This window comes from Meriones unguiculatus, chromosome 7 (genome assembly GCF_030254825.1).
Source record: "Meriones unguiculatus strain TT.TT164.6M chromosome 7, Bangor_MerUng_6.1, whole genome shotgun sequence".
Lineage (NCBI taxonomy): Eukaryota > Metazoa > Chordata > Mammalia > Rodentia > Muridae > Meriones > Meriones unguiculatus.
In genome coordinates, this window is record NC_083355.1 from 118,280,769 (window position 1) to 118,292,823 (window position 12,055).

The 12,055-nt window shown below is 41.2% G+C and overlaps 1 gene segment (V, D, J or C); it reads right to left on the reverse strand.

Moving 5' to 3' along the window:
- Positions 1–392: 392 nt before the first annotated feature.
- Positions 393–1,055, reverse strand: LOC110544055 (immunoglobulin heavy variable 3-74-like). The segment is given in 2 exon segments: positions 393–721; positions 865–1,055. Coding segments are annotated over 2 exon segments (507 nt in total).
- Positions 1,056–12,055: the final 11,000 nt, after the last annotated feature.

The window sequence follows — 12,055 nt, forward strand, 5'->3', positions numbered from 1 at the left end:
AATGGTAGAGGAAGACATCTCATGTCAACAGTCATATGAGTGCACACACACAAAGACTCACACTCACACACTCACAAATGGAGACTGAAAAATAAAGAGACAGGAACAGAGACAGAGACAGAGAGAAATAAACAGGACAGTAATACAGAGAAGAAACTTTTTAATAAATAAATATTAAATACATTTCACACAGGAAAACAGAAAATAGTGTAAAAATTTGGACCCTTCAAATCTGAGTATACACGATCCTGTAGAGAGGCAGCCCAAACTCAGCATTGTCCAGGCCTCCATGTCCTCCAGGACTCTCTGAACAGGGTCACCCTGAGCTCTCTGTGCTCTCTGCGCCCCCTGCTGGTCATGAGCGCCCTGCAGGGAGGTTTGTGTCTGAGCTCTCAGTTACATTCAGTCACTGTGTCTCTTGCACAGTAATATGTGGCAGTGTCCTCAGACCTCAGACTGTTCATTTGCAGGTACAGGGTGTTCTTGGCATTGTCTCTGGAGATGGTGAACCGGCCCTTCACGGCGTTGGCATAATTGGTGCTACTACCATCATATTTAATGTTTGCGACCCACTCCAGCCCCTTCCCTGGAGCCTGGCGGACCCAGTGCATCCAGTAGCTACTGAAAGTGAATCCAGAGGCCAAACAGGAGAGTTTTAGAGATTTTCCAGGCTGCACCAAGCCTCCCCCAGACTCCACCAACTGTACATCACACTGGACACCTGCAAACACAGAGAAGGCTGGTCAGAAAACTGTACACACAAACACACACACACACACACACACACACACTCACACACACACACACTTTTTTTTTTCTTTCTCATGTGCATGTAACACATAGAGTTTCTCCTTCAAAAATTACCTTTTAAAATAAAGACAAGGAAAACCAAGCTGAGCCCCAAGTCCATCTTGTGTGATCTGTGGTCAGGAATGATCACTGATTGAAAAAGACCTGGGAATCTAGGGCTGGGCTCCTCTGCCAGAGCTGCAGGGTCAGGGCAGGGCTGGTTTTCAAGGGCACAGAGAAGCCTTATTTGCATGTCTTCCTCTATAGCTCTCTGGAGTTGGACACTCAGCAGAAGGCAATGCTCAGAGCAGATATAAGACACTGATGTCAGGTTCAGGGTTTCATGAAAGTCATAGCAGGTTCTTCTTCACCTTTTAAAGGAATCTCTTTACTTAATTCATTTCCCTTTTATGCATATGCACAGAACATGCTTTTCTTTCCATACTCACACTTCTCCTTAGAATAATTGTATTATTAAATAATGCCACACATACTCGTGTGAAGGAGTATGCCCCCTGGCCTTGGCAGTTATGGATCTAATCTAAAGTTCAATGTCTCAGATACTGACCTTGGCAGCTTCTCCAGTTGGGTGTTCTGTTCCTGAGAACCAAATAGCAAACTTTGTGTAACCTTGAGTGAATCCTTGGATGCTTTGCCAAGTGAAGCAGATGAGCTGTTACCGTGAGATAGTTGCTTGTGGTTTTTTCTTTAAAAAAGCTTCCTGAGTGACTTATAAAGGAGTCTTCATTAGAACACTGACTCCCTTCTTCGCGTCTCTGCCCCTATCATTCCCACTCTCTCTTTCAGAGAGACCATACTCAACTTTCCCTAGGGACGAACCAATTGTGTTTCTATATGTGTTTAGTTTCTCACACTATCTGCGCAGGGTATGGATTTTCCGTGATGTGGATCCTGGTCAGGGTTACTCCTGCAAGGTGATGGTAGCAGAACTCACTAAATGTAACAAAAACATTAGAAAATTATCTGAATTTTACTTATTAGTATTAGTAATGTCCTCAGTCCTCATAGTTACTTGAGACATTCCATGTCCCTGTCTTCTTCAATTTCTTTATCTGAAGACTTGAAGTTTTTGTCATACTGGACTTTGACTGTAGTTTGAATTACAGCAAGATATGTTATATTATTTGTGGCTACTGTGAAGAATGTTCTTTTCATAACTCCTTTCTCAGCCAGTTTTTCATTTATATAATTAGTCTACTGATACTTTGAGTTAATTTTGAATTCATTCACCTTGCTGAAAGTGTTTCTCAGATGTAGGTGTTCTCTGTTAGAATTTTGGGAGTCCGTTATATATACGCTCATATCTGTGAATAGTGATACTTTGAGTTCTTTCTTTCCAATTTGTATCCTCTTGGTCTGCTTTAGTTGTCTTATTGCTCAGATTTCAAGTACTGTATGGAATACAAATGGAGAGAATGGGGAGCCTTATCTTGTCCTTGATTTTAGTGAAATTGCTTTAAATTTCTCTCTAATATTTTGATATTGGTTATTGTTTTGCTGTATATTTCATTATTGTGTTTAGGTAAGTGCCTCGTATCCCTGATCTCTAATGCTTTATACATAAAGGGGTGTTGGATTTTCTCAAAGGCTTTTTCAACATCTGTGGAGATGATTATATTTTGTTTTCTTTTAGTGTGTTTATATGGTGGATTATAATGATTGATTTTCATGTGTTGAACCATCCTTGCATCTCTGAGATGAAACCTACTTTACCATGTTGGATGGCGTTTTTGATGTGTTCTTGGATTCAGTTTGTGAGCACACTTTCTTTCTTCTTTCTTTCTTTCTTTCTTTCTTTCTTTCTTTCTTTCTTTCTTCCTTCCTTCCTTCCTTCCTTCCTTCCTTCCTTCCTTCCTTTCTTTCTTTCTTTCTTTCTTTCTTTCTTTCTTTCTTTCTTTCTTTCTTTCTTTCTTTCTTTCTTTCTTTCTTCCCTCCCTCCCTACTTCCTTCCTTCCTTCCTTCCTTCCTTCCTTCCTTCCTTCCTTCCTTCCTTATTATTCTTCCTGTTATTATTATTTACAATTTTTCACTTTGTACCTCAGTTGTAGCCACCTCCCTCAACTCCTCCAATTCCCATCCTTCCTCAATCTTTCTCCTCAGTCTTTCTCCTCTATCCCTATTCCCTAGTCCAGTGGTAGGGGAAGTCCTCCTATCTTCGTGTTTAAAACCCTAGCCTATCAGGTCCAATCAGGACTGCCTGATCCTCTTTATCTGTGGGCTGGTTAGGTCAAAACACCAGGGAGGAGTGATCAAGGATCAGGCAACTGAGTTCATGTCAGAGACTCTCTGTTCTCCCCTTACTGTGGGAGATGATCTGTGTATGGGCTACATCTGAGCAGGAGGGTCTGGATGATTTCTATGCATGGTCTTCGGTTGATGCATCAGGCTCTGCAGTACTTCAGGGCCCACGTTTTTTGTTGTTGTTTGTTTGTTTTGTGTTTTGTTGGTCTCTGTGGCTCCTGTCCCCTCTGGGTCCTTCTATATCCCTCTTCTTCCATAAGACTCCCTGTGCTCTAAACAAAGTTTGGCTGTGATCCTCAGTATCTGTTTCTATCCCCTTTTGGATGGAGTCTTTTAGAGGACACCTGTGGTAGGCTCCTATCCTGTTCCCTCTCTTCTACTGCTTCTACTGTCTGTTCTGTTTTCCCTTCCGAATGAGAATGAAGCATCTTCCCTAGGGTCCTCTTTATTTTTAGCTTCTTTGGGTCTGTAGATTTTAGTATGAATTTTAGTATAAACATCCAATATTATATGGTAATATTCACTTATAAGTGAGTATACACCATTCATGTCTTTCAGCTTCTTGGCTCCTTCATTCTGGAGATCTTTTCTAGTCCATCTACTTGCCTGCAAATATCATGATTTCCTTGTTCTTAATTATTGAGTAGTATTCCATTGTGTACCACAGCTTCTTTATCCACTCTTGGGTTGAGGGACATCTAGGTTGTTTCCAGATTCTGGCTATTACGAATACAGTTTCTATGAATATAGTTGAGAAAATGTCCCTGTTGTATGGCTGAACATTTTTGGGGTATATGCCCAGGAGTGGTATAACTGGGTATTGAGGTAGCACTATTCTCAGTTTTCTGAGAAAGTGCCAGAATGATTTCCAAAGAGGTTTTACATCTTCCCACACCCTCAATATATGTTCTGCCAACATTGCTTAGGATTCTTTTTATATGAATTTGAATTTTAAGACTTTTTAAAGATTACCATGCAATCATCATCAACTCGCACCCTGTGCTTCATTTCTCACAGCTGCTGCTGTGACCTACGTGTGTTGATGGGTCTACAGACAACAATGAGTGATGACTCCTCATCCGTAGTATACTCAGAATTGATTTTGTTAGTGTCTTTGAGGGAAGGACATTGTGTTTTTTCCCCACAGAACATAGAGATTAATTAGCCCAGGCTGGGGGGGGGGCAGAGTGCAATAGAGCAGGATGCATTCTTTCATAAACGTGTGTGTGTGTGTGTGTGTGTGTGAACAAAGCCTTGGAGAATAATATTAAACTGTGAAAATATCAAACTATTTAATGAGGAATTGATAAGGACTGGTAAAAGAAGTGGAGGTGACATCAACACTCATACATTTTCAAGACTATGCACGTCAAGTAATATCTGGGAAAGGATTATTCTTGAGGTTTCACAGAGAAAATCACTTTTACCAACTACTAGAACATTCAAACATGGAATATGTGAAAGACAATGGCTTAATGTAATTTTTGAAGGATACAATTTTATTAGGCATCGGAAAAGGAACATATGTCTTACACAATCTGCTTTAGAGTGCTAATACAGGTAAGGTACACTTTATAATTCAATAATAATTTAACATAGGTATGGTTTGTTTCCACATATGAACAAATAAAGAATGATTCATAGTGTAACTGTCAGATGGGTAACTTAGATTCTCCACAGGAAAATAATGTCTTAAAAGCAAACCATCTGGGATTTTCAGAGACATATTGAGGGGTCTCAGGAAGATTGCTAAGCAGGAAGAGGAAACCACAAATTACAGCATCAGCCAGCCCTCGGCATGACTTGTAGCACCTGCTCATCAAGTACAGCCCTGAGCTTGCTGAGGTCTGAGGTGCCCTGTGTTGTTGAGAATGCTCTATAGAGACGTGATGTTGGAACTCACACTACGTCCCATGACTATCTGCTGCAGAAGATTCCTGAGTACTTACACGTGTATACATACACATATATATGTAGACGAAGGTGGAATTGTTGTTGATTATTAATATTTGTTATTGATTTAACTTTTAGTTAAACACTGTTTATTCCTAAACCACCTGTATACACAAATCACCACACCGAGATTATGATTTATTTAATTAACCTAAAGCACAGTGCTAGGCAACAGTTATTCCATCCTAAACCTCCAAACCCACATGGTTTCCTCCCATTCAGATTTCCCACATTATATTTGCTTTTAGTCATATCTTAGGTCTGGTTCATCTCTCCTCATGCTTCCAAGCCCTCTCCTGTAGATCTCTGCTCTCTAACTTCTCCCACTTGCTTCTTTCTCCTCACCTCTGGACAAGGATGTCCCACTCTATTTCTCCATTGCTCAGCATTGGCTGGTTGTTTTATTAACAATACAGAGAACAATTGGTGGCTTGTTTACACAAACTTGAGACAGGTGAGGCTTAGCATAAACATCACAATGCCATGTCTGGACTGAAACCAGATAGTGGTATAGAGAAATCAACATTTGAATGAACAGGGTAAATCGTATACATTCTACAAGACCATTATATAAATATGGAGTTATCATGTAACAGGAGAAAATTCCAAACTAATCACATCATGCTAGGAAATAAAAACCCTAGAAACAGTTTACCTCTTTTTGAGATGTTGGCTAGCAAGGACCATTCAATGCCTAATGTTGAAGAGTGTTGTCCATGCTGGGTTACCCTCTATACGTGTCACCCAGATGCTACTGCTGAAGACACCAGGTGCATGAGTCATAGAACATGGACATGTCAGCCTAGTACCAGCTGGAAGCTTCATCTATACTGGCAGCTTTCACAGTTTAGGAGGGTGCTTTTCTACATACCAGAGGACAGAAGTAATTATTATCCTTACTTAGCTTTTGGTCCTACTACATATACCTTGGCAAGATATTATTCCAATCACAAATGGACATTGAAAGTCAAACACACACACACACACACACAAACACACTCACACACACGAACATATAATGATATATAAAAAAAAACATGTTTAAGTATTATTTTTCTAAGTGATAGCAAAGAAGATACAATTGTATTCTGCATATCACGTTAACCACAGAAAACTGTGTAGTCAATCATTATCTGTATGTAATGTATTCTAAAATGTTACAGCAAACAGTTTTTTGCTAAACAATACCTCCTCTCACAAACAAAAGTTAAATTTTTGCTAGGCTCTGATCACAGTTTTCTCTAGTCACTGAAGTTCATTTGAAATACCATTGTAACCATGTCATCCCATGCGCATATGAGAGGCCAAAGAATTAAATATCAGTGGGTATTGTTTTAAAGTTTAAAGCATAAGCCTGAACAAAGGCCAGCCAAATGGAGATATGTCCAGCCACCTGGGAAACTGGCCCAGATGGCCATGCCAGAACCCCATATAGTCTTGGCACCTAAAGTAAACCAACCAATCATTTCAAAATTGAATTTCCCTTACCCAATTATGTAATGCCAAGTCATGTAAGTCCCTGCTTGCAGTTTTTCCCTTTAAAAACCTTGTTCCCCTAGACCACTGGGCAGCATTCCTCTCCTGTTTCTGCAGAAAATTTGTGGCCCATGTTTGAGCACATATATATTGAAAATACCCTCATGTATTTACAGAGGAGTCTATTCCTGGTCTTTGGGGGTCTCACGAACTGGGCAGAACACATTCAGACTTTAGTACACAAATTATTTTTTAATACATTGGAAATTATTCTGCAATTTAAATTATGGTATTCTAATTTCCAACACCTGTTTATGATATAAAGTACATATGAAAATTTTTCATGATTGAGATTACTGTACAATGATTTCACAAAACATGAATCTCTTCTGAATTTAGATTGATTGTCTGAAGGTCACACATTGCCTTTAGGATACTTGATGTTAGAATCTGGCATTCAGGCTATTAACGAGTTCTGCAGACTTAACCCAAAGTGGAGATGTTAACTAAATACTTCCTGAAAAGACAGCAGATTCAAAACTGAACACTCTCTCTACATGTTAAGGGTGTATCATGGGGTTTGTTAATTCATTAACACCGAGATCAAGACCAACCTCCTAGTCAGTTTCCAGTGCTGAAAACTTCTGAAGCCTACAGCTTCTATCCATAAAATTCAGAGCCAAGGACTGCCTTCTTGGAAATCTTGGAAAAAAATTGCAGTTCTTAGGAATGATAGAATAAATCAAAATCAACATAAAACTATGCACAAATGGGTTGAATTGTACAGGCAAGTGTCCTATGAAAGATTTGTGCTTGTAACAATCAGATTCATCCATATCCACCTATGAGACAAATCTGCACAAGAAATCTCAAAATGTGGACACTGGCATCATTAAACAGGTATTTACAAGACTTATTTAATCTGAAGGAAGTGGTGACCACTCTCTGCATGAGAGCTACAGGTGAGAAGTGCTCTCACAGATGGAGAGTGCCCTGGTCATCCTGCCAGAGTCATCATCCTAGAGAAGCAGATAGGCCACTTCCTACCCAAGTCACTGCATGAGAGCTGATTTGTCCACGCTGGCTTCCTTCCATGGCTGACCTGAAGTCCACTGAAGCACAGTGTGTTCACTGTGCACTAAATTCAGATTCAGCTCTATCAGTTCTGTGAAGAGAGTCCTAAGAGTGAGGTATCCATGTGCTGAGTCAATGTCTTGGAGCTTCTCATTCAATGAGTTAAGCTCTGCAGTGACACTGGAACAGAGCACGACTGGGAGGCTGGGGTCTCTGGGACAACTGTGCCTCAAGGACTCCTTCATCACCTTCAAGAACCTCCCTGAGGATGAAACAAAATAGCATAGAAATATTCAACTCTCTCTGCCCTTCCCTGCTTCAGACAGTCTTCCATGATCAATGTCTTCCTCTCTCCCTTCATTTATTTCAGGGATGTTTTATTCCTTACAGAAGACACACACTTAATACATTTTTTCATTTTGTCTTAAAGATGATCCTACTAACAGGTAATTAGTAAAGTTACTGAGAACCATGTTCTATTGGTGGACATGGTGTAAGCAGGGGAACAGTCAGATACAGACAGTGAGTCTGGGATTTCACCAAATGATCCACAGCCCAGGTCTGATGGAGAACCAGGGGTCTTAAATTGGGTTATTATTTCTGTAATGAAACCCCATGACCATAGCACCTTGTAGTGAAAGTGTTCGCTTGCATTTCCACATTGCTGTTCATCAGAAAAGGAACTGAGGACACTGTCTGTATCAGGGCAGGAGCCTAGAGGTTGGAGCTGATGCAGAAGGATCAACATAAAAGTTGAGACTGTGTTGCACATGTGTCCTCTACACTGAACCCACAGGAGAACATGTGGGCCTAATGTGGGCTGCACTGCAGTGCTGCAGCCATTGGTCCTGGTCGCCATATTCCTGGATGTTGTGCTCAGTTTCTATATTTCGTGGACAGTATATTGAGCATGGTGTTTTTAGGACCATGTAGAATGCTCTGGTATAATTTTCCAGTATTTGGTGGACAGTATATTGAGCATGGTGTTTTTAGGACCATGTAGAATGCTCTGGTATAATTTCCAGCCTGCGATCTCAGGGTTTGTGCATGTGTCCTCTCCAGATACATTTTTCTAATTCTTGGTGGGCAACCCTGGGAGTGCATAGATCATGAAGGGACAATAAAAACTGCAAATTAATTTCTCTGTACTCAAGAACCTAAAGTAACCTATCTCTTGCACTCTTCACAAAGGCTGAATATATATTTTTATAGTCTCTTGTTTTATGGGATTCTATCCCTGGCTGTTGTGAATAGTGACCTGGAGGAAACTGAAATGAGCACCAGGAAACAGCACTGAAGTAAACATTTCTGATGAACACATTCTAGAACTCCTTTGTCCAATGAGTGAGCTTAGAGAGGACAGAATACAGACAGTGAGATGGACGCTTTGATGAGGGACTTTATCTTGTAGACAACTCAGCCCTATTCCTGTACCCCTTTTGGAAACAGGGATTTAGCAGCACCTGACTCCTCTCTTCCTTTAGCAGCACCTGACTCCTCTCTTCCTTTAGCAGCACCTGACTCCTCTCTTCCTTTAGCAGCACCTGACTCCTCTCTTCCTTTAGCAGCACCTGACTCCTCTCTTCCTTTAGCAGCACCTGACTCCTCTCTTCCTTTAGCAGCATCTGACTCCTCTCTTCCTTTAGCAGCATCTGACTCCTCTCTTCCTTTAACAGCACCTGACTCCTCTCTTCCTTTAGCAGCACTGACTCCTCTCTTCCTTTAGCAGCACCTGACTCCTCTCTTCCTTTAGCAGCACTGACTCCTCTCTTCCTTTAGCAGCATCTGACTCCTCTCTTCCTTTAGCAGCACCTGACTCCTCTCTTCCTTTAGCAGCATCTGACTCCTCTCTTCCTTTAGCAGCTTCTGACTCCTCTCTTCCTTTAGCAGCACCTGACTCCTCTCTTCCTTTAGCAGCACCTGACTCCTCTCTTCCTTTAGCAGCTTCTGACTCCTCTCTTCCTTTAGCAGCATCTGACTCCTCTCTTCCTTTAGCAGCTTCTGACTCCTCTCTTCCTTTGCTGTAGTGCTGCAATCTTCCACCCTGTGCTCTCAGCTTCCCCAGGCTCCTCCCTCTGCCCTGCTCTGCAAGGATGCACATCTCCTTCACCAATGTACAGAAACTACAAGAAAGTTGGTGTTTGGCTCTCAGAAGATATCCATTACCAGGAATTGTAGAACCTGTTAACTAGCAACTGTTGGAAACTGAGGAGAAATCACAGAAATTGTCAGTGTCAGGCCCCAGCCTGTCTGGAGCAGTTTCCAGTTACCATAATTCACTAGTGCACTTGTGCTGGGAAGCTGTTGTGACCAAGTTGTTAAAGCCTCAGATCCCTCTCAGGAGCACTGTCCTCACACATGAGGAGAGAGCTGATGAAGGTAGAGCAGAACAGAGAATGTTTCCTTGTAGAAGCAGCCGTGGTTCCTGTCTGTATCTCACCAATCTCTGTCTAATTGGAGATTCTGTGAATACAGAGCTCTCTCCTTCCTGTTCTCCACATGTGCCATGATACCACTGTGTTACAGCCATAGCTATACCATCACCATAGACCACACAACTGCACCTACAATGTAACAATTTTGAATCATTCCCCATGTGGCATCATGCTGATTATACAATCACTATCACCTGGCTTCCAGTGCCCACCTACTCTTCAATAGTGACACCATCCATGTGGTTTCAGAATGCCATTGAGAAGAATGCTCTAGTCGGTTCCCAAGTGCCATGTATAAGTAATTCTGAGCTTCAGATGAAGAACTCAGTCAGAATGGGTCAAGCATCCTTTATAAAATGTTTCTGGGACCAAAGTGACAATAAGATCCTTAGAAGCCTCAGAGGGGAAAGGGGGATTATGTGTTAAAAATTCATTTGGACATTAAATTGTGGGAGAACTGTGTAACTAAACCATAACAAATAAATAGAGATAAATAATGGAAAAGGCATGTTACATGTGGAGTGGGTTAGCAGCTGCTTGCAGAAAACCAAAGCTCAGTGAACATAACCAGCTTCATTGACCTCATGTCTCAGTGCTGGAGCCTCACACACATTAATTCCCAGCACCACAGCTGGCCAGTGCTGGGTCTGTTGTGTATGTTTCTGTGACGATGATGGAGAGAGTGAAATTCATCATGATTCATGGGTCACAGTTCTGCCTGATTTCCATATTGGCTCTAACTTGAACTCCACAGAGTTCCCTCACCAGGGATTCTTACTGAATCTCTGCCCTGAGACTTGGGGTCAGCAGTGGAAAGGTTCATTTGCTTCTTGGATATTTTATTGTTATTCAGATACAGAATCACGTCTGCTCAGTGTGATGCTCTGCATTTAATTCAAATCAGAGTTTACTGGATATTAATAAATCATCTATAATACGGCTGTGGAGATAGCTCTGTGTTTCAAGGTCTTATCATACAAAGACAAAGACATGAGTTTAGTTCTCCATAACTTCAAAAAGTAGTAGGTGTGGTAGCCAACCAGTAAGCCCAGCTCCGGGATGAGGAGACAGTGTGATTCCTTGGTACTCATTAGTCAGCCAGTATAGGCAGATGCTGAGATCCAGGCTCTGTGATGAAACTTATTTCAGAATTATCTTGTAGATTTATAGAGGAAGACATCTCATGTCAACAGTCATATGAGTACACGCACATAAAAACTCACACTCACATACTCACAAATTGAGACTGAAAAAATAGAAACAAATAGAAACAGAGAAATAAGCAGAGGACAGTAATACAGAGAAGAAAAGACTCTCCACAAAAGCAACCAGACAAGATCCCTTCCACCCACACCCCTAGTGTGGGCATCATAGGGATTCTTGGGATAGCGACCCCAATATTAAAGCCTCTACCTTGTGGGTCCATCAGTGTAATCCAGGCAAACAATTCCTGGATCTCAGACAGAACTGCATAATAGTGGCCTGCAGGCCACTGCAATAGTCAGAGAATCCGCACATGCACACTTCGCCTGCTAAAAGCACATGTGAATAGCATCAGCGTCACATTCCTTACTTAAGCAAAACTGAAACCACAATGCACACTCCCAAACCACTGAACTTCTTTCATCTTCCTGAAAAAAAAAAAAAAACATTCCAGAAAACAGAAAGAGACTATCATAGCCTGAACTACAAACTCGAGAAACAAACAGTGAGGGTTATAAATAACCAGATGGCTAGAGGCAGACGTAAGAACACACCAAACAAAATAATGAGGACATAATGACCTCACCAGCAACCCCACAAAACAATGGACACTTCAATTCACTAGATATACAAGAAAACAACCTCAAAACTATGTTTCTCCAGCTATTAGAGGCCCATCAAGATGAAATGAACAAAGCCCTCACAGAAATAGCCAAAGAAATAGAGATGAAAAGAGAGGAAACAAATAGAGCTCTCAGAGAAATGACCATGAAAATTGAGGCAAACAAAGAAGAAATGAACAAAGCTCTCAAAGAAATGTCCACACAAATGAAGGCAAATAAAGAAAAAATAAACAAAGCTCT